A 23,853-nucleotide genomic window follows, 5' to 3' on the forward strand; every position below is an offset into this window, starting at 1 on the left:
TCACCTCTCCTGTCAGGGTACCTCAGAGCAGCTCTCATGCCATCAGAGACTGATAACATGTCAATCATATTATAGAGTCCCATTATAAAGATACTGTGGATGACTCCTTTGACTCGCTCTGTGGTTTGGTTTCGAGGTCAGATAGGGATTGGCTAGCTGGGAATACAATCTAGTGTGTGTGTGTATGAGAGTGCATGCGTTGGTACGTGCCTGCGTGTGTGTGTGACAGATATGAAAGCATCTGTGTATGCCAGTGCCGACTAAACAAGTGACACGAGGGAGCCATGTCAGACTGACCTTTCCAAGCAGGAAGCAGAAGGCTGTAATTCATATTCACAATTCATTGACATTTTCTGACGGTTTTAGACACACATTTACATACCGAGGGGGTCTGTTTCAAATCAATCAAATCAAATCAAACAGGCAATATTACATTTAGTATCAAATCAATGAAATAACAAATTGATCCGTCACATGCTTCGTAAACAACAGGTGTGGACTGACAGTTAAATGCTTAGTTACGGGCCCTTCCCAACAATACAGAGAGAAAGATAATAGAGAAATAATAGAAAAGTACAAAATGTAATAATACATCATGAGTCTTGTCTATATACACGGGGCACCAGTCTATATACACCAGTATATTTTAAACTGTCACATAACAATTTGGGAGACAATTACACGGTTTGTTCTGCTAATTAGGTGTGTGTTAGCTGTTTCCTGGCGGTCCTGCTGCCCAGCGTATCCAGGGTGTGAGCAGAATGCAGGGTCAGCAGGAGAGTCTAGTCCATGGCCAGGCCACACTCTGCTTTCCAGTGGGCCACCACATCCTGGGACACAGATACACAGCACAGCAAATAGATCAGACATTCATTCAGAGAGAAATTCAGACAGACAACAAAAAAGACAGACAGATTAGCAGACATACAGACTCACTCGCTCACAATGTACAGCTCATAAAATGCTCATAAAACGTTTTTTGACAGTAACTCAATTGGACCTCTAGGTGTCAGTAATGAAGCTGTTTATCAAGCAACGTGTTTTCCTCAATTTAAATGACATTTGATCAAATATATAATCAAATATATATATAATATATATTTGATCAAATATATAAATATATGACTTATTATGGTTTCTCTAGTTATACAGTTGCTGTGCATGTCCGCACTGGCCGAGCAACTCAAACATCCTGTGGTTCCAAATGCAACACCATTTAACATATATTACTTGGCACTGGCAGAGCTGAGAGCCTTAACCCCTATGATAATCTTATAGCATGGTATAAATCTGCTATGAGGGGAACGGCACCTCAGTACCTCCAGGCTCTGATCAGGCCCTACACCCAAATAAGGGCACTTTCATCCATCTAAGCCTGCTGCCTCCCTACCACTGAAATTTCCCGCTCAGCTCAGTCAAAACTGTTCGCTGCTCTGGCTCCCCAATGGTGGAACAAACTCCCTCACGACGCCAGGACAGCGGAGTCAATCACCACCTTCCGGAGACACCTGAAACCCCACCTCTTTAAGGAATACCTAGGATAGGATAAAGTAATCCTTCTCACCCCCCTTAAAATATTTAGATGCACTATTGTAAAGTGGTTGTTCCACTGGATGTCATAAGGTGAATGCACCAATTTGTAAGTCGCTCTGGATAAGAGCGTCTGCTAAATGACTTAAATGTAAATGTAAATGTAAATGTAATAAATCATAATTTCGTACACTCAATACTTTTTATCATCTAAGTGCTGCTAAACACAAATTTGTGACCATAAACATTTGAAATAGATAGAGAAGCTGCCTATGCCAGGGTATTGAGCACTATTCAATTCCCAATCACTGTGCCTTCGCAAGCTTAGCGCTAGCTAAATGGCGGACTGCTATCCTAAAAATTTGAAGATAAACTTGACACGGTAGAGTATTGAGCACTATTTAGTTTATCTCAGCTCCAATGCTGACAGATCTGACAGTGTCTGCATCCTAAATGGCACCATATTCCCTATGTAGTGCACTACTTTAGACCAGAGCCCTAATGCTACAGTAGTCCTATGCCCTGGTCAAAAATAGTTTACTATGTAGGGGAATAGGATGCCATTTGGGACTCAGGGGATGGCATTTAAAGGAGTGAATCCCATTGGCTGTCACTAAAATGAAGGATTCACGCTGAGTCACTGCTATTGGCCCAAAGGAGTACATTAAAGACCGGAAATACGGCCGAATATGACCTGATGCCTGTTCTGATGCCTCAATATGGGAAAATACTGGTGCGCTATATAGGGAATAGGGTTCCATTTGGGACACAGCCACAGATTTATTAAGAAGGGAATATTCATGGACAGGAGAGATCAATCTTGTATATTAAAATAAGCTGCCGGCATAGAGAAATCAGGGAGCAGCACTTCAGCTGAACAACACATCTGAGAGACATGGAGATGGGACTTATGTGTGATGCTACTATCCCTCAGACTTTGTCCAGCTGCGATAGCCCACAACCATTATGAATCTCACTCCCTTCCACGATGATGCACAGTGCTTTTGTTGTCCAGTGAGGTTAAGCAGCCACACCGACAAGCACCGCCCGCTGCTTCCGATGACTTTTAGTAAGCGGCGGCTAAAAGTTAGCTCTTTCTCTCTTTCCGTTTCTCTGATGCCAAGGTCGTCGACGGCTGGGAGGCAGACACTGCTGTCAGAGGAGGAGAGAGCAGAAATGGCAAGCTCTGAATCTTAATGAGCCAGAGACTTCCAGGAAGAAGTCAACTCAATTTTAAGTTGAAGAGCTGGTGTGTGATGAGCTACTGGGTACAAAATGGCCACTGTGGCATCACCCAGGTGGGCGCTACAGATGGATAGAGGGTGAAGTGAGTCGACCAAACCACCTTGCAAAGCTGGGTTTGATTACAGCATGTACTTTGTCCCAGGACTAATTGAGCCTGATGGAAAAATCCTTCCTTCCTTCCCTTTCACTCTCTTTATCTCCCTCTCATTTTCTCACGTTTTCCATTTCACTTTCTCTTCAGTCCTGCGGTTACCAACAGGAGCTAGGTGTGGAAGAGTCTTCCAGTTGTGCTGCTGTAGCAACCACAATCTGAGAGACTTACCATCTGGTAATGTCTGAAAACAAGGGCGGGGTTGATTCATTCAGCTAACTGATGATAACGTTGCTATAAACTTCCCCCATCTCACGCCAGCTGGCTTAACGTAGTAAACATGGTAGGTGGAAATGACAGACTATTCATCAAGAACATCTAAGACAAACGTTTTTATTTTTATGTATTGGAAGAAAAGTCTATCCCCAAAGGTTACTAGGCGGTGGTGCTGGATTTTTACTGTGCACTGTTTAGGCAACACACCTAGGCAGAGACGATTCATCTTTTCCAGTAACTGGGCGGAGGGAGAAAGGGAGAGCTAGGAACCTTCCTCTACTTTCCAGAGAGGATAAGAAGTAACAGACCACCTGGAGGAGAACAAGCAGTTCTGATTACAGATGCTAATTAGAGGTCTGAACCCTGGTAAGGGACACATGGTCTAATTTTCAAATGGCACACTATTACCTATATAGGCCAGTGCACTACTTTTGGCCAGGGCCTATAGGACTCTGATCAAAAGTAGTGCACTATATAGGGAATAGGGTGCCATTTAGGACGCAAATTTGGTACTGAGGAGAAATTGGGAAAATGTGAACTGTGGGGAGGTTAGAATTTATATCCTTCTAACTTGCTGTCTTGCTCTCTCTCTCTCTTTCATGTGCAAATCCTGGCCACATCTTAGCCTTGCAGTTAACTGTGGATCACTGAAATACAAAGACAGACAGCATTCTACACATCATCATCTTCAATGACTGAAAGAGAACCTTATGTCAACTGCTCTGCTAAAACAATATAGACCTCACAACCACACCAAGGTCTCTGAGCCACAGAACCTTTTCCTCTGCCAAGTCCCACCAACCCCCCCCCCCCCCAAAAAACTTTCTTGTTCCACAGGTGCCAGGAACACATAATTTTTCATTCAAGGCTAAATCTCGGACTGGACCTAAATGGAGAGCTGTAGGCCAGCGGAGGCTGGTTGGCAGGGGAAGAGGAGTGCGTATTGAATTTGGAAAGTCCTAAACGGCAGTTTGAACACCACAGAGTGGGTAGTGTTTTAGAGAGGCAGACCCACTGGGCACAGACGTCAGTTCAAAGTATATTCCACGTTGGTTTAACGTCCTTTCGTTGATTCAGCCAGTGTGTGCACAGTGGCGATAAATCACTTGGAGGTCTTAGTCGGAGAAAGAGAACGCACGTACTCACGCACACACACTTCTGTATAGAGCCTTCTCAGCAGGACTTAAACGTATCAAATTAATACCCCAATCAGACGAGTGACTTGCTCCTAACTACACAGGATCCAGGGGTTTGGACCCAGAATACAAAACCAAAACAACAAACAAAGTATTATTTCAATCCTCTCAGTAGGAGGCTGTCTGAGAAGAGTCCGGACAGACAGAAACAGTGTGGAACATAAGCTATCCAAAAAAAGACTTTCACCAGTAGGTTATTGTTACTGAATGCTCAAACTATTTCGGATGACATAAATACGCCCCACGATACTAAGAGATATGTACTCCAAACTCCAATGGACTCCGGACATCGTTTGTGACAAAGGCTGTGCAACCTACCTGGTTTCATCGTTGTTTGACCTGCTCACGATGGTCACCTTGCAGTTTGGGTGACTAGCACCTGGAGGAAGGGTCAGAAACATTAAAACAATAAACTCCTCCACCTCTCACTCTTAGAAAAAGGGTTCCAAAAGGGTTATTCGGCTGTCCACATAGGAGAACCCTTATTGGTTCCAGGTAGAACCCTTTTCGGATAAAGGTAGTAGAACCTGATTGGCTTCCATGTCAAACCCTCTGTGGAAAGGGTTCTACCTGGAACCAAAAATGGTTCTTCAAATGGTTTCCTATGGGGACAGCTGAAGAGCCCTTTTAAGGTTCTAGATAGCACCTTGTTTTGTTGTTGCTAAGAGTGAATAGGAGTGGCCCTAAACCAACAGAGATGGTTTATTCTCAGCTTGGGCTGTCTGAAATCTGGACATATTATTAACCCAGGAAGCAAACCTTTTCACACTCCCAGAATATACAACCTTGATTATTTGAGTGTGGTGGACTGGACACGCACGCTCAATGCACACACACACTTAGTGGCCCTTCTGCAAAGGGTGGATGGAGCTACTGACAGACAGATAGTGTACAGATGTGTCCCAAATGGCATCCTATTCTCTATTAAGTGCACTGCTTTTAACCAGGGTAACCAAGTAGTGCAATATATATGGGAAAGGGTGCCATTTGGGACACATCCTATAAGTAATCCCAGCTGAAACCACATCAGTCCAATACATGCTATATTTGAAACTTTTCAGTTTCCCCTTTGATCCTTTGATCCTTTGTCTTGTTTCTTTTACAAACTACACAAACTTTCCATGGTTTAGCTGGTGTGAGTGTGTTATTGATAGTGAAGCTATGTTGAACGTTGAATGCCTATTATGGCAGAGTAAATATGGCTTTACTGTCATATTATTACAGCGAAGTCAATAGAAACACAGATGAGGTGAAAAACAGCCACTAGAGGGCGATATCTATCCTTCCTCATACTGTGAATGATGAAATAACTGAGTACGGTGCAGTGTGAAGGTTTTGCATTTCCCCCACTAATGGTTAAGGTTAGGATTGAGGGAGGGGACGCTGATCCTAGATCTGTGCATAGTGGAAACCTCAGCTCGGAGCTGATAAAACGAGTACAAACAAAATAGACGGTATTATAAGTATAATGCTGTGTAATGTGCATTGTAATGTGGCTCTGACCAGGAAGACTCCAGACCCATATGTAGCCTATAACTAGGACCTGGAGTTGTTCCTGATCAGGTCACATGGTTAGGAAAAACTTGGGAGCCAAAACAATATGGAAATGTCTCAGGAGTGGAGTGGGATGGGGCTCGACTCTGGAACGCAGAGGTCCAAGAGAGCCCCTAGGGAGAGGGAGGCGAGGGGATGAGAGGTGACCCAAAGCCTGGTTTCCTGTTTACGGTCTTGCTCTGGTGACCTTCCCCTATACCCGGTGAATGATGTGGAGTCGCCGACATATGGACTCCAGATCATTACAAAATACTTTCCCCCCTAAAATCATATTGAGCATGTACATTCCGTTCTGCTGCTGACGTTATAGCGAAATTGATTTCAAATGCATCCAGGCAAAATGAATAGTCAGGTGTGTACTGAACAAAAAAAGTGTGCTATTCCCAACAGACAAGAGCATGACTCCATCAGCTTGAGAAACTTCAACTTGAGAATATGCATGGAATGGGAAAAGTACACACACACACACACACACACCATAAAAATTCCCCTTTGCCAGACAGATACTTTACAAGATTTTACAATTTCATGTGAGCATAAAAGTGTAACTATGTACATAAACAAACACAAACCTGGTCACTGCCCGATCCTGAGGTTTTTCTTGGAAAGCCTGTTATCCCAGGGGATGTGTGTGTGTGTGCATGCGTGTGTGTGCATGCATGTGACACTTATACAAGTGATTAACATGATCAAGGTTAGAGTAGAGCAGAGGGTGAGCCCTGGTGGCAAGTCCTAAACAAGTCCTGACATGCTCACACAGCACCCAGAATTAAAACAAAACATCAACAGAACGTCACCAGGGAGAAGGAGGAGTGTTTCGAAGCCTATTCTCATCTTCTCAAATAATCGTTGCCACGGGCAGAAAGCAATGAGCTCGTCACAACACCTCGATAAACAGAGCGTGTTGGTCTTTAACAGCCGAACTAAAACAAATCCCAGAGGTTCCAGTTAATACGATTCTTTTCTCTCTTTTCATCTCAGATTTGACAGCCATCCTGTGAAGAGAGGGGAGAACGGCCCACAGGCAATTAGCTCTCCTGTCAATAATGGGCAATAAAGAGCCATTTTCTACCACATAAAGAAAACATTCATATATACGAAAGACCTTCAAATGTAAAGTGCTAATTGTCATATCATTTATCGGCAATTATACCTCTAAAAATACCTTCGCGTGGTGGTGTGTCCCTGCTACACAGATGTCATAACATCTGGAGACTTGACACAACATCTGGAGACTTGACACATGTCAGTACTGAGGTCAAAATATCACTCTTCTCAATGATGGTGTATACACACGCACACCAGGAGAACACAGCCCTTTCGTACTGATTTCTTATCTAACACTGAAGGGTGAGCCTTTAGCTTACTCTCTCTCTCTCTCTCTCACACACACACACACACACACACACACACACACACACACACACACACACACACACACACACACACACACACACACACACACACACACACACACACACACACACACACACACACACACACACACACACACAGAGGTGTTTCCAGACTCTGTTGGGTCATTGTAGGGAATAGAGGTGGAGCAATATAGTTAAAAAATGGGCTGAGACAAACTAAGAGTAGCACCATACTTGTTTAGAAATTGCCATACCACTGGATGTCTCCTCTGTCAACATTTCTACATCTCCCACATCCACACGAAGACACCAAGGGTAAGACTCAATTGGCTCCTCTGTTGACAGTTTCATTGTCAAAATTGAAAGTTGAAACAAAACATTTCAAATTGAATAACTTGAAAGTTGTTCAAGGTATTTATAGCCTATGTGATGACAAACATAATCCTACTTCTGTTTCCTTGTTCCCTCAATTGCCTAGCTTTTACGGTTTAGGATTCTAGTGAGGGGAGTGACATTTCTAGAAAGACTGACTCATGTGTTCAGTAGTTCAATTGTCTGAACAGTGATTGTAAGGACTTTTAAAGTTCAAAGTCCTCTGTGTTTACGATTTAGCCTCAACCTGGTAATAATTATGCTGAAGTAATAATGATTAACATACTGTATATACTATATGAAGTGACAAGACATAATGCACATTGCACGTCATGTCAGTACAATTTTCTCAGCTTCTCTGTCTACTATCTCCTCTGAAAAGTTGGCATATTCAGTCTGGCAGAACATCTGCGCTAACAAATTCGTCTTTGATGGGTTTCTCATCATTTATATCTCAGGGCTTCAATATCTCATAGTCAACAGGAGACGGAATATGAATATGCGTTTCTGGCCTTAAATCTCTGACAGAGATCTCACTCAGTAGAACAGCTGGGGAAACTTCCGCTGAATATTGGAGATATTGGAGATAGTTGGACGCGAGACAGGATGTTTTGTAGGAACACCGACAGCTTCTCGTCTCGGTCTCTCGCTAGCAGCACGGCGTTGGATAACGTCATAGACCTGGAAGCTATCCTAAAAACCTATCGTACGTTATTGAACTGAGGTGGCAAAGAAAGAGAAGCCTCAGCTGTAGTAATTATCTGTAGAACGTCAGACAGAGAAGCCTCAGCTGTAGTAATTATCTGTAGAACGTCAGACAGAGAAGCCTCAGCTGTAGTAATTATCCGTAGAACGTCAGACAGAGAAGCCTCAGCTGTAGTAATTATCCGTAGAACGTCAGACAGAGAAGCCTCAGCTGTAGTAATTATCCGTAGAACGTCAGACAGAGAAGCCTCAGCTGTAGTAATTATCTGTAGAACGTCAGACAGAGAAGCCTCAGCTGTAGTAATTATCTGTAGAACGTCAGACAGAGAAGCCTCAGCTGTAGTAATTATCTGTAGAACGTCAGACAGAGAAGCCTCAGCTGTAGTAATTATCTGTAGAACGTCAGACAGAGAAGCCTCAGCTGTAGTAATTATCTGTAGAACGTCAGACAGAGAAGCCTCAGCTGTAGTAATTATCTGTAGAACGTCAGACAGAGAAGCCTCAGCTGTAGTAATTATCTGTAGAACGTCAGACAGAGAAGCCTCAGCTGTAGTAATTATCTGTAGAACGTCAGACAGAGAAGCCTCAGCTGTAGTAATTATCTGTAGAACGTCAGACAGAGAAGCCTCAGCTGTAGTAATTATCTGTAGAACGTCAGACAGAGAAGCCTCAGCTGTAGTAATTATCTGTAGAACGTCAGACAGAGAAGCCTCAGCTGTAGTAATTATCTGTAGAACGTCAGACAGAGAAGCCTCAGCTGTAGTAATTATCTGTAGAACGTCAGACAGAGAAGCCTCAGCTGTAGTAATTATCTGTAGAACGTTAAAGCGCCCGTCAATAGCAAACACACGTGATTACACACCTTCTCTTAGAAGAAAAAACGTTGGGCTTTTTGCCCAGTTAACAGAGAATCATTCACGGATCCACACAAGTGACGATAATTTGAGGTCATACACTTACCTCACATTGAACCCAAACAGAGTTTCTGGTATTTCCTGGCAGCGTCAGCACAATGAGTCAGTCTGAATAGGGAACAGCAGGGTCATGATGGAGTTGTCTCTCTGGGCATGTCCTTACACACTGTGATAATACACAAATGCACACGTGTACCCACACACAGGTGTATGGATGTAATCTTCAGAGCTCTACCGTCACACTATCTACATGTTTACATCTGCAGTAAGGGAATGAAAATACCTTGATAAGCGTCTCGGAAAATCTATTCTAACATCTCAAGACTATCAATCAATCAAATGTATTTATAAAGCCCTTTTACATCAGCCAATGTCAAAGTGCCTTACAGAAACCCAGCCTAAAACCCCAAACAGCAAGCAATGCAGATGTAGAAGCACGGTGGCTAAGAAAAACTCCCTGGAAAGGCAGGAACCTGGGTAGAAACCTAGAGAGGAACCAGGCTCTGAGGGGTGGCCAATCCTCTTCTGGCTGTGCCCGAGTTGAGATCAGAGGTGGAAAAAGTACTCAATTGTCATACTTGAGTAAAAGTAAAGATACCTTAATATAAAATGACTCAAGTAAAAGTGAAAGTAACCCAGTAAAATACTAGAGTAAAAGTCTAAAAGTATCAGATTTGACTTAAGTACTTACTTAGATTTGACTTAGGTACAGTGGTGGAAAAGTACTCATTTGTCATACATAAAGATAAATGCTATACATCAAACTCCTTATATTCAGCAAACCAGACGGCACAATTTCCATCTTTATTACTTTTTTTGACAGCCAGGGGCACACTCCAACACTCAGACGTAATTTAGAAAGGAAGCATTTATATTTAGTGAGTCCACCAGATCAGAGGCAGTAAAGATGACCAGGGATGTTCTCTTGATACGTGTGTGAATTGGACCATTTTCCTGCATTCAAATTGTAACTAGTACTTTTGGGTGTCAGGGAAAAACGTATGGAGTTCACACTCCATACTTTTTCCATACTTTTTTCATACTTTTCTTCAGGAATGTGGTGAAGTAAAAGTAGTCAAAAATATAAATAGTAAAGTAATGAACAGATACCCCAAAGTACTACTTAAGTAGTACTTTAAAGTATTTTTTACTTAAGTACTTTAAACCACTGGTTGAGATATGACTGCACTGAACATTGTGGGGCAGTGTCCCAGACACAGATTAAGCCTAGTCCTGAACTAAAAAAGAATGGACGATGGAGAACCTCAATTGAATGTTTTTATTTGTCCAGGGCTAGGCTCAATCTGTGTCTGGGAAAGAGTTTTCAGGGATAGTCACTTTCTCCAGAGGGAAAGGAAAGTTGTTCTGTTGGGCGTACTGGTGTCCAAGTGGTTCCAACTAACAGGTTTCGTGAGATATTCCTAACAAGGAGTTTATTGTTCACATTAGAGCTCGCTGATATGGACAAAAATCCATATGGCGATAAACTGCCTGAATTGATGCGGTAACGATAGAAGTTTATAACATGAATGTGCCCCACAGTTTTTTATTTATTATCCTTTAAACTACTACTAGTATTTTGATGGTTGTAGCCATCAATTGTCCCATTAACAATTCACCCATATTAGCGAACTTATTTAATTTCATATTCACATTTCTCTAGTATAGACTACTTATCATAATGAACGATATCAGCAAAATGTGATCCGCATGGTCGGTGTCATTAATGTTCGGTTATCGCTTCAGCTCGAGTTCACACGCACGTAACGGTATGCATATACGCTCACACCCACTCCTCACCCTGTCAAGCATTGGCTACAAAATCTACACACAACATCCGAACAACCCCTACGGATCTGAAAGAGGGACTTAAAGCAGTGAGGAGGGGGGGGGGGGTAACAGGAACAGATTGTTGTTGACAACTTGGCTCGCCATGCTGTTATTGGCTGTAAGTGCATTACAGCTTTCAGATGGATGGCCATTCTCTAGTTCATATTATTTGGGAACAGCATGGTCCTTAAGGGGTTGTCTGTCTGGGCACATCCTCACACACTGATCTGTGATAACACGCCACACACACACACACATGCGCCCACACACACACAATAGCACAGGCACTGGTGTATGGATCTAATCTTCAGAGCTCTACTGTCACGCTATCTACATCTGCAGTATGGGAATGCAAACACCTTGAGAAATCTCTCTCTGGCTTCTACTAGAGCAATACCAAACATCTGGCCCATCCACACCATCAGACTGATAGGTACTGCACTTACACACTGGTTCAAAGACAGAATAGATTTTCAGAGACGAGCTAACGTCTCAAGACTAAACAGATATGAATGTACAGAACATTGTAGGGCAGTTTCCCAGACACAGATTAAGCCTAGTCCTGAACTAAAAAAGAATGGACGATGGAGAATCCAGGGCTAGGCTCAATCTGTGTCTGGGAAACTGCCCAGAGTGTTTAAAGAAAGATGAATCTGATTTTTCAGGGATAGTCACCTTTTCCAGAGGGAAAGGAATATTGTTGTGTTGGGCGTACCGGTGTGCAAGCAGTTCCAACTGAAAGGTTTTGTGCGAGAAATCAAGTGAGATATTCCTAACGAGAGGGAGCTTATTGTTCACAGTAGAGCTGGCTGATATGGACGAAAAATCCATATCGCGATAAATTTCCTGAATTGATGTGATAACGATGAATAGAAGTTTGTAACATTAATGTGCCCCACAGTCTTTCATAATATACCGAGTGGCGTAGCGGTTTAAGGCACTGCATCTCAGTGCTAGAGGAGTCACTACAAACCCTGGTTTGATTCCAGGCTGTATCACAACTGGCTGTGATTGGGAGTCCCAACGGGCGGCGCACAAGTTGTTAGGGTTTGGGCAGGGCAGGGTAAATTAACTAGGCAAGTCAGTTAAGAAACAATTCTTATTTACAATGACAGCCTAGCAGGGAACAGTGGTTTAACTTCCTTGTTCAGGGGTAGAACAACAGAATGTTACCTTGTCAGCTCGGGGATTCGATCCAGCAACATTTCAGTTACTGGCCCAATGCTCTAACCACTAGGCTACCTGCCAAACCATAAAGGTTAAATAAAAAAATATACATTACTGGTTAAGAGTTTTTCTTGATTTTTACTATGTTCTACATTGTAGAATAATAGTGAAGACATCAAAACTATGAACTAACACATTATGGAATCATGTAGTTACCAAAAAAGTGTTAAACAAATCTAAATATATTTTATATTTGAGATTCTTCAAATAGCTACCCTTTGCCTTGATGACAGCTTTGCACTCTTGGCATTCTCTCAACCAGCTTCACCTGGAATGCTTTTCCAACAGTCTTGAAGGAGTTACCACATATGCTTTCTGTCACTCTGCAGTCCGACTCATCCCAAACCATCTCAATTTGAAAATAGTAAATAGTAAAAATAAAGAAAAACCCTTGAATGAGTAGGTGTTCTAAAACTTTTGACCAGTAGTGTGTGTATATATATATATATTTTTTTTTTTAATTGCCCATTAACAAATCACCCATATTTAATTTCAAACTTCACATTTCTCTACAATAGGCTACTTGAACGATATCAGCAAAATGCCTGCGATAAGTCATCGGTATGGTCGGTGTCGCTTCAGCTCGAGTTCACACGCACATGACGGTATGCATATACGCTCACACCCACTCCTCACCCTGTCAAGCATTGGCTACAAAATCTACACACAACATCCGAACAACACCTACGGATCAGAAAGAGGGACTTAAAGCAGTGAGGAGGGGGGGGGGTAACAGGAACAGATTGTTGTTGACAACTTGGATCCTCATGCTGTTATTGGCTGTAAGTGCATTACAGCTTTCAGATGGATGGCCATTCTCTCGTTCTCTCCTAATAGACGCGTTCTGATAAAATACATATTTGGTATTATTTTATACATTCTGTCCAAATTATGTGAAAGAGAAAAATCATTTCATCCAACAAGTCCTGTCTAGAACAGAAAAAAAGTGATCTTGTCAACGGATCTCGTTTAAGTTAACACAATGCAGCAGCAGAGACTAAACTGACTTGGCGTCATTCGTAACATACCATGTCCCTTTATTCCCTTACTTCTCAGAGAACAGAGAGGATGGAGATGGATGAAGAGGACTACAACTACGACTTTGGGAACTCCAGCTCCAACGACAGTGACGACTACGACGACTACCACTCGGTGTGCGACAAAGCCGCGGTGCGTTCCTTCGGCCGTCTCTTCCTGCCCGTGGTCTATGGCTTGGCCCTGGTGGTGGGCGTGGCGGGCAACACCCTAGTCGTGGTGGTGTACGCGTCGCCGCGGCGACTGCGGACGCTGACGGACGTGTGCATCCTGAATCTCGCTGTGGCTGATTTACTCCTCCTCTTCACGCTGCCCTTCTGGGCGGCTGATGCCGTGCACGGCTGGCAGATCGGCGTGGCCGCCTGCAAGCTCACCTCCTTCCTCTACACCACCAACTTCAGCTGCGGTATGCTGCTGCTAGCCTGTATTAGTGTGGACCGATATCGGGCACTGGCACACAATGCTGGAGGCCGGGCTGGGAGTGGCCCACGGGCCAGGAGAAAATGGATATTAGTGTGTGTCGTTGTGTGGACCACAGCTATTTTCTTGGGCCTGCCTGACATGGTGTTCTTCACGGTGAAGAACACATCCCACCGGCAGGCTTGCACAGCCATCTACCCCAGCAGCTTGGCCCGACCAGCCAAGGCTGCCTTGGAGCTGCTGGAGGTGCTGCTGAGCTTCCTGCTGCCTTTCCTGGTAATGGTGGTGTGTTACTGCTTGGTGGGCCAGGCGCTGGTTAGGGTCGGAGCCGGGGTGCGCAGGGAGAAGAGGTGGCGGGCCCTGCGGGTGCTGCTGGCCGTGGTGGGGGTGTTCCTGTTCACCCAGCTGCCCTACAACCTGGTGAAGCTGTGGCGGACGCTGGACGTCATCTACGGCCTGGTGACCGACTGTGACCTCAGTAAAGGTCTGGACCAGGCTCTCCAGGTGACGGAGAGCCTGGCGCTCACACACTGCTGCATCAACCCAATGCTCTACACCTTCATAGGCTCCTCCTTCAGAGGGTACGTCCTCAGGGTCGCCAAGAGCCTAGGACAGCGCCTCGGGGGGAGAATGCGCGGTGGTCGCCATGGCAACGAGGAGCCTGCTGTGGAGATCTCGCTCAATACACACAATTCCGGCGGGCACACACACTCACACTCTGTTTCGGAGGACGAGGACACCAGCACCTTCACCATCTAACATGTCTAAAAACTCAGAAGTCTTATCATGGTAACCAAAAAGGGCTAATGCACAAACACTTCTACTGGATTTTCTAGGGGCAATCTGGGATTCAATCAGCAACAAAGCAGTCCATCAAGCGTATATTTTGGGGTTCTGATTGGGTAACACAGTTGAACTAAGCTCATGAGGCATTTATAAGTTAGATTCTTCATGAATAATTAGCTATCATCAAGTTTCAAGGTCCAAAAAGGAATGTGTACCAATCACAGATCGCCCCTTAAGCAGTTGCCCTATACCAGTATTACTAGAAGCCTGTGGTATACATAAGTAACTGTTAAGTTAACTTGATATCTAGATGAATGTCTGTATTTGTATCATTTAGTAATGTATTATTTAGTATCTAGTCAATCTTTAGTATTGCATAAGCTTTTGTAAATAAAACAAGTTGTTTTTATGTAAACCCCCCCATTATTTCCCTGTATATGACATCCATCTGAAATAAATCTCAAAATCAGAAGGAATGGCTCTCTCAAGCTCATGTTCTTACATCTCTCATCACATCCTATTCAATCTCACACAGCACATGGCGCCTACAGATCAGAAGCATCTGATTCCAATGTTTTCTGTGGCTTTGAGAGAGAAGAAAGGCAGGCAGCCTGATTGAGCAGCGGGTTGCCAGAGCTCCACAAAACAAAGAGTGAGAAGTCGACAGGGAGAGGAGAGAGAGGGCTTCCATCCGGCCATCACACAGGCAGGAAGACACTGCAGGCAGGAAGACACTGCACAGCCAGCGGGGATCTGTTTTGAGCCTGCATCCCAAATGGAACCCTACTCCCTACATAGTGCACTACTTTCTTTTACCAGAGCCCTACGGGGTGCCATTTGGGACGCATCCCCATGAAGGGGATTCCAGCATTTAAATGACTCTGCCTGTCCTCTCATGTTCCCTCCGTTTAAATAAGCTGGACTTAAAAAGTGCAACAGGGGTTTGATGTTGAGTGCAATCCATTGAACAGTGGTGAACCATTTCAGCATGGCCATTTATCCTCTTCCTTTAAAACTCATCTTCAAAGAGAACTTTTATCTTAAACTCTTTGAAATCGATCGTACACGTCACATCGCATTGAAGTCCTTTGACAAAATGGCGAATATAAAACGAAATTAAACTAGCTAAATGTATTCCATGAATAACAAAATCGGGCCCCCAAAAGCATAGTGAGATGCATTGTGTGGTGTAGAGAGTTAAACAGTGTCTCAATGAAAAGCTTTTTCCTCAGGAATGAGTCACTCAGAGGATCGTCTTAAAGTGGAAAAAAATCCCCAGAATTGGAGCCACCATAGATAGGCCATAGATCATAAAAGTCCTAGCTAATGTCCTCAGTGTTTACCTCCTATTCTCTTACAGAACATTTTAGTCATATCCTCTCCTCTGTAATGACTGGGGTCTATGCCCCAAATGGCACCCTATTCCCTATATAGTGCACTACTTTTAACAATGGCCTTGGTCAAAAGTAGTGCACTATATAAGGAATAGGGGTGCCATTTGGGATGCACAGATGTTGGGATTGGTGGGTAAACACATCAGTTAAGTGTGTGGTTGGTTGTGGAGGGATAAACTCAGGACAAGAGAGTGAATCACAGTCTCTTCACACAGCAATAACCTCAACTCCTCCGCTGTCTCCCAAATCACTTAGAATGACTGATTGGTTGCTGAGGGGAATGGGAAGTGAATGGTGCATCAGTGTAATCCGCTTCAGACTTCAAATGTGAGGCGCAAGACGAGGCTACACATTAGGGTCTTTAACCTGAAAGCTGGCTAGAGACTAGATGATTTTTGGCCTGTCTGCGGGCTCCCGACGAGCCTCATACCGAGAACCAGCTCGGTGCGATATGGCTTGACTGACTAGTTAAATGTGATAGGTTCGCCGATATTAAGATAAAACGATTAAGGGTGTGTCAGGTGAGCAAGAGTTGCAGACTACACCCTAAACCGTCAAGTGTGCGGTTAGAGCTACACCTGTGCGTAGGTAAAATAGACTTATCTATAAGTGTATCTATCTATCTATACTATACGTATCTATATTGTTTATTCCACACTAAGATCAACTTCTCCTTTGACTTTCTCTCTTTCCTCATCCATCTCTCCGTCCTTCGCTGTTCTACACTTTCCCACTCTCTGTCGTTACGGCTTTCTACTTTGCTATCTACTGTCATTTCCCCCTACTCTATCCATCTCACGGAGAGGCCTAAAAGTACAATACAAGCCAGGATAAGAGCACAACAGTTGAGCTATAAAGCAAAACCAGGCTGTTGAGCAGCATTGAAGTATCATTTCCTACGCAGAGCTTCCAAATGGCAAAGAGCTCAACCAATTCCATAGCGTCTTGCTAATGAGCGAGAGGGAAAACGACAAAAAACAGCCATTCAGCACCACGTAGTCGTCATTCATGATATCACATCAAAGTGACCTATGTTTCAATAAACACAGTTCCGCCCTGGATTAGAATACATGCCCAGGCTTACGTGGAGTCGGGAGCCCAGACGGTGTACATCTCAGATAAAGTCTGCTCCCAAAGTCATCCAGATAGAGTATTGTGATGATGGAAAACGCGTGTGTGTGTGTGTGTGTGTGGTCACCGTAGCCTCCAGATAAGAGGCTCACCGGGGGTCTGGGAGTAAATTACCCCACCCCTGGGACTGTGTTATGGCTAAAAGCTCCATCGCCGCACACACACACACACAATTCTAATGACACTGTGGCTGTCATGATACACAAGAGAAAAACAACCATCTCATGTGGGAACATCCTTTAATCACTCAAATCAAAAATAGCAGAAAAACCGAGGGAACTCCAAATGATGGAATTTCTTGTGGAAGAATGGTGTCGCATCCCTACAATAGAGTTCCAGACACTTGTAGAATCGGTGCCTTCAGAAAGTATTCACACCCCTTTACTTTCCCCCCCCACATTTTGTTGTGTTAAAAAATTGGGATTAAAATGGATTTAATTGTCTTCTTTTTTTCCAACAATTGACACAAAATACTCTAATGTTTAAACATTGATGAAAAATAAAACAGGATAATAGGTTATTGTCCTGCTGAATGGTGAAAATGTCTCCCAGTGTCTTTTGGAAAACAGAATGAACCAAGTTTTCCTCTAGGATTTTGCTTGTGCTTAACTCTAATCTCTTCATTTTTATCAACAACAAAAAAAACTATTCAGTCCTTGCTGATGACAAGCATACCCATTACATGATGCAGCCACGACCATCCTTGAAAATACAGTGCATTCGGAAAGTATTGAGACCCCTTCCCTTTTCCAAATTTTGTTACGTTACAGCCCTATTAAAAATGTATTAAATAAAAACAAATCCTCATCAATCTACACACAATACTCCATAAAAACTTCTGACCCACTGGCATTGCAATACAGTGAATTATAAGTGAAATAATCTGTCTGTAAACAATTGTGGGAAAAATGACTTGTGTCATGCACAAAGTAGATGTCCTAACCTACTTGCCAAAACTATAGTTTCTTAACAAGAAATTTGTGGAGTGGTTGAAAAACGAGTTTTAATGACTCCAACATAAGTGTATGTAAACTTTCAACATCAACTGTATTTGGGATTCATGGGGTCAAAAGGCAGTGTACAAATGATTTGTAATGATGTTCCGGCCCCCCAACCATCCCCCTCAAGAAATAATTGTCCCGCGGCTGAATCTTGATGATGATCCCTGGCCTATATTATTGTCAGCATATTCGATAATGTCATAGTCAACATAGCTACTATAACTAACGCCTTAGTAAACCCACTACAATCATGCAGTACAGAATACATTCAGCAAGCAGTTTAGCAGTTACACGGGCCCCGGTGGCAATAAATTAATGAAACCAAAAGCTTACCTTGACTTGGAAGAGATCCAGTGTTGGATAGCCATAGCCAGCTAGCTAATATAGCATCCCTCTCTGCTTGAGCCAGGTGTTTGAGAAGGCTAAACTTGCTAGCTGCATCTGCATTTGAAAGTGAAAAAATGGTACTAAATATAGCTATTTCTCTCTCTCTGTCTTGTTTCTTCATTTTTAAAGAAATTAATTTGTTCAAAAGTATTCAACTATTGGTCTTTCTACCTCTTTGAGTCAACTAGTCACCACAGTTTATGTTTATTCTCTGATCGATTGGGTGGAAAACATGTTAGTTCATGCTGCAAGAGCTCTGATAGGTTGGAGGATGTCCCCCGGAAGTTGTCATAAATACTGTGTAAATCTATTGAAAGGGGGTGAGAACCATGATCCTCCTAGGTTTTGTATTGAAGTCAATGTACCCAGAGGATGGAAACTAGCTGTCCTCCAGCTACACCATGGTGCTACACCAGTGCTGTTTAGGCTACTGTAGACTTTTATTGCAAAACAGTGTGTTTTAATCCATTTTTTGGTGACGTGAATATATTTATGTATAGTTTTAGCTTAAAAGGACCACTAATGTTTCACTATTTTTTATTTTTTATGAAATTCACTGAGGAGGATGGTCCTCCCCTTCCTCTTCTGAGGAGCCTCCACTGCTCAAGACATTATAGCTTTACATTTGATTAATATTTGTAAACATTTCTACTTTGACATTGTGGAGTATTGTGTGTAGATCAAGTGGCACAAAATTTCAATTTAATAAATGTTTAATTATGTCTGTACAACAGCAAAATGTTTAAAAAGTCAAGGGGTGTGACTACTTTCTGAACGCACTGTATGCCATTGTGCATTAAAGCTGTTCTGGCTCATGGTGGCCCAACACCCTATTAAGACACATTATGGTGTTTCCTTTATTTTGGCAGTTATCTGTACTTCTCAGGAACAACACTAACGATACAGTAATGAGGAAAGTAGTTATTAAAGAAAATCTCCTTGCAAAACAAATGTGGACTTCCACTTCCCAGAATCATATCATTGGCAATCACGGCGTCTGAAGCCGATGACTCATACAGTTATGTACTGGCAGGGTATGAGTGTCATCATGTGATTGTAAATTATATGCCTAAACCAACTGAATACGTGCTAACTGCCACTTCTACACATGACTTGGGTCTAATCCTGAATGCCGATCGCTTAAAAGCATATTCCAGCAGGTGTCTATTCCACAAGTTACCACCCTAAATCTATGACGTTAAAATGCCTATTTACTCTTTTCCATCTGTCTCACCAGCCCAGCAATTTATAAACTTGATCGGCACTATAAAAACCATCTAGACATTATCTTACATTTCTTTTAGACTAACATTTTGTTTTCAACAGCAGAGATTTGTTTAAACCTTACTGTCTCTCTGACATTTACAACATTGTTTCAATATTCAAATTAGATCTCGGGCTGTCCTATAGTAATGAACGTGTTGGGAGTTGGAACGAGACAGGCAGCGTCTCTAACCAGGCATGAATCAGCTGGCATCATTTTTATGGATATAGGCAAAGAAAATGTCAATTGAAAAAAGGTCAAACAAAATGAAGCTCAGCTAGTTTGCAATCTTTCCAGCTTCAGTTTGAAGTGACTGTGTTAGCTGTGTTGTTGGCTATCTCCTCTGAACAACAGTGTTCTGACGAGAGAGCACACTTTCTATGCTTGGTGAACTCTCGCCTAATTAGTTCATTGTTATGGCTGTATCCAAATAAATGTCACTAGAAAACAGCTTAAACAAATGCAAATGCAGCTACTTTAATGTTATTCTGTCTGCACTTTTTGACATAACTATAAGTTAGCCGTAGTTGGCTAGCAAGCAAGGGATAAGGACATTGCCAGACAGTATGGCAATGGAACATTTAGAATGATCGACTATTACAGAACAAAAAGACTGAACAACTGGGTCTCGTCTCTGGCAACCGAACCAATGGAACGAACGACCAGCCGGCTTGGGTAGCAAACCTAGATTTGTGTCGGGACTATATCTTGTGGAAGGATGAAATAGTATGAATAAATTCATGAAAATAACATTTTTAATGAAAATATGTCAATCATTATTTGAATATGTTGGTATCCGGTAAACGTGATAATACCCTAGAAGACGGTGTTTGGAGAATTGGCACGGTTTGCCAGCCCTCGACGACAACAGCCGTGCCAATATTCCTCCAAACACTGGCTTCTCGGGCATTATCACTTTAATGACTCACAAGTACCAGATGTCACCTCACACTTCTTTTACTTAGTTAAATGCATTTCCTCATTCTCGTATAATACCATGAAATTAGCAGCTATAATAGATTGTTTGAATATCTACCAAATGCAAGGAAATCTCTATGCTACATGTTCTGTAAAGTATACCCACTTATATTCTAATACAGAAATGACACTCTTGGTAAGCGATTGGGATCTCTTTAAATCACCAATTTTTTATTTATTTTATTTGACTTTTATTTAACCTAGCAAATCAGTTAAGAACAAATTATTTACAATGATGGCCTACCCCGGCCAAACCCTAACCTGGATGATGCTGGGCTAATTGTGCACCGCCCTATGCGACTCCCAATCACAGCTGGTTGTGATACAGCCTGGAATCGAACCAGGGTCTGTAATGATGCTTCTAGCACTGAGATGCTGTGCCTTAGACCGCTATGCCAATTGGGAGCCCACAATTACTAACTGCATAATATTCCTCCTCTAATTGACCGCTAAAGCTGGAAAACCACCACTAGTTTCCAGAATAATTATGTCTTTGTTATACATTCAGACCACTACCCTTCCGTCCTTGGATTTAGAAACCCCTTACATACACAGTCAATTTGATGTTGTTGGCTTGTGAGTGTGATAAGTGTTGATGAAACTCAACATACCATAGTGCCTGTGTTCTAAATTGCACCTTATTCCCTATATATTATAGTGCACTACTTTTCAGTAGGGCCAATATGGCTCTGGTCAAAAGTAGTGCACTATATAGGGACTAGGGCGCCATTTTGGAATGCACTGCCATTTGGGACGCACAGGTGTTTCACAGTCTGATACACACCAGATATGAATGAGTAAATAGATCACTTGGGGAGACTAGATTGTTTCTGGCATAGGAAGCAACTGGAAAACAAGGCATGGTTGTGTGATAAAATGCACAGAATGTACTGATGAATCACAGATATGTGGGCAGCACAATAATATAAAATGTCATTATGACATTAAAATGAATATCAATTCCTGCTGGGTGGCCCCAGCAGGAATTGAACCCACGACGCAGACGATGTGCTCTATGAAAAGGAGCCACACAGGACTATAAATATTCAACTCCTCTCAGATTGAATTATTGAAAGACAACATGCGCTAGGTTTAGACAGTCTTGAAAGGGTTAAGGATCAATTCCGTGCCGATACGGAATACAACAGGCCAATGTTCAATGCCATGTAGAAATGTTGTTATGAAAAAAGGCCTCAAACCACATTTTGTGACTCAAGGAACATCTGGAATGTCCTAAATGGGACAGTGACTGAGAACGTCTGTTAGCAACATCTACAGGCATGCACACACAAACACAACTAAAGTTATGGTGACAGGGAAAAAGGAACCCCCCCCAAAAAAAAAACATATTTTATCTACCTAACATGTTAGTTTTTCCCCCTTCACTACACTGAAGCAGCAATTTGATGTTGATGACAACTGCAACCCACAGACTTTTAACATACTGGCCGGGCTATTTTGGAATGCACTGCCATTTGGGAAGCAAGAAAGTGCCAGAAACAATAGAGTCTAGGGTTATTAGGATGAACGTATTACCGCCACACCGACAGTCTGGAGTGCCCGCAGTCAAACTCCACATTTAACTAGGTAAATCAGTTAAGAACAAATTATTAGTTATTCTATTCCGGCCAATTTCGGACGACGCTGTTCAATTGTGCACCACCCTATGCAACTCCCAATCACCGCCGGTTGTAAATCCAGCCTGGAATCGAATCAGGGTGTCTATGGTGACGCCTCGAGGACTGAGTTGCAGTGCCATTAAGACCGCTGCGCCACTCGGGAGCCCACATGACCGTTGAGTCACAGTAACTAGGCTTCTCCAAAATTGAGCTCTGATGCCACTGATGGTCATTAGTAGTTTACCAAACTTGCTATCGGCCAGTCGCTAATCACCGGTCGCTCAGCGCTCTATTGTCCCTCTAATCACGCTGACATCAATGCAAATGCTATGGAAAATCAAATGAAACCCTTCATGACAGCCCTGGCATTCAGAGTGTGAGCGCAATAGGATCACCGATGACACTATAATGGCCCATTCTACATCACAACTAATTTCACACACACTGTATTTTTAAGAAACATGAGAATAGTCTGTTATACAATGATGCCCAGTCAGTGGCAAGAAACAGTGCGTGCATTTTTCTGCGACTTTTTCAAACCATAGTCACATGTAGCCATAGTTTATGTAGCCTCGCCCTCAGACCTATATGTTCTGATAAGATTTGTTCTTCTGAAAATAGGCCCAAGAACCCTGGAACATTCTCTTGAAACATGCGTTGTTATACAATAATGGATTTATTGTGATGGTGTAGGCTATATTAGATGGATTTATTAGACTTGTACATGTTCCAAAGGTCTGCATCAGTGGCCTGTAGGCTGTGTGGAAGCTGGAGATGAAAACAAACCAAACAGGCAGTTATTTGCATGACAATCACCAGTTGACATAAAGTCATGACCGCGACAGCCCGTAAATCTCATGTTATCCATTTCAAGATTAAACTGAATACAACATTAGGTAATGAGTGGAAATACTGCCCGTGAGTCACTGGTGTCCATAACTTTGTCAAAGATCCCCAAAATAAACCCTCTAAATCCACACACCATATACAAATGGTGACTTCCTGTATTATACTTATGCTAAACATCTTTATACTATCCTACTGAGCAATTTACTTTATGTTCATTGTCGAGGAGGAACCTGCAACTAAGCATTTGGATGGACGATGTATACCATGCGTATCCCGTACATACCACGAATAAAACTTGAAACTGAGTCAGTGTATGAAATAAACAAGTATTTCAAACACAGTCACGCTGTATTTAAAGGGCATTTTTAAGTTCACGAGACTCAATGTTTAGCATGGCCCAGTCAGTGTTTGCCTGTTCTATGACTCATGTGGGCTCAGAGGGTGTTCCCACTGATTTAACTCAAGTCTGTTTGGGTAGATCGATGAAAATAAGCCCTGCTTTGGGTAGTAGTTGCTCTCAGGCTCTTAAGAGCATTGTTGAAAAGGCACGGGAGGAGTCACAGTTTACTTTACAGGCCTTTCAGATGTTTCCACCCATGCAACTGAGAGAGAGAGAGAGAGAGAGCGAGAAATAGGGAAAAAAAGAGCGATAAAGCGAGCGCTTCAAGCTGGG

The 23,853-nt window shown here is 42.7% G+C and overlaps 2 protein-coding genes across 4 annotated transcripts in view; one reads left to right on the plus strand and one right to left on the minus strand.

Moving 5' to 3' along the window:
- Positions 1 to 287: 287 nt before the first annotated feature.
- The window catches only part of acad11 (acyl-CoA dehydrogenase family, member 11), a 33,229-nt gene continuing 9,663 nt past the window's right edge, over positions 288 to 23,853 (minus strand). Inside the window, exons 1-4 of one of the 3 annotated variants that reach the window (XR_006839636.1) lie at positions 7,058 to 9,293; positions 6,465 to 6,887; positions 4,657 to 4,717; positions 288 to 830 (exon numbers count right to left, since the gene is read on the minus strand). Coding sequence is in view for 1 of the 3 variants with exons in the window: in XM_046356212.1 (XP_046212168.1) it covers positions 770 to 830 (61 nt within the window). In the remaining 2 variants the exon portion in view is untranslated. Of the gene's footprint in view, positions 831 to 4,656; positions 4,718 to 6,464; positions 9,294 to 23,853 lie in introns of those variants that run through there. The other 2 variants (XR_006839635.1, XM_046356212.1) reach the window with 2 other exon arrangements.
- ackr4b (atypical chemokine receptor 4b) lies at positions 7,388 to 15,033 on the plus strand. The gene is made up of 2 exons (XM_046356208.1): positions 7,388 to 7,583; positions 13,373 to 15,033. Exon 2 carries the CDS (start codon positions 13,385 to 13,387, stop codon positions 14,528 to 14,530), a length of 1,146 nt encoding a protein of 381 aa, XP_046212164.1. The 5' UTR covers positions 7,388 to 7,583; positions 13,373 to 13,384; the 3' UTR covers positions 14,531 to 15,033.

This window comes from Oncorhynchus gorbuscha, linkage group LG07 (genome assembly GCF_021184085.1).
Source record: "Oncorhynchus gorbuscha isolate QuinsamMale2020 ecotype Even-year linkage group LG07, OgorEven_v1.0, whole genome shotgun sequence".
NCBI lineage: Eukaryota > Metazoa > Chordata > Actinopteri > Salmoniformes > Salmonidae > Oncorhynchus > Oncorhynchus gorbuscha.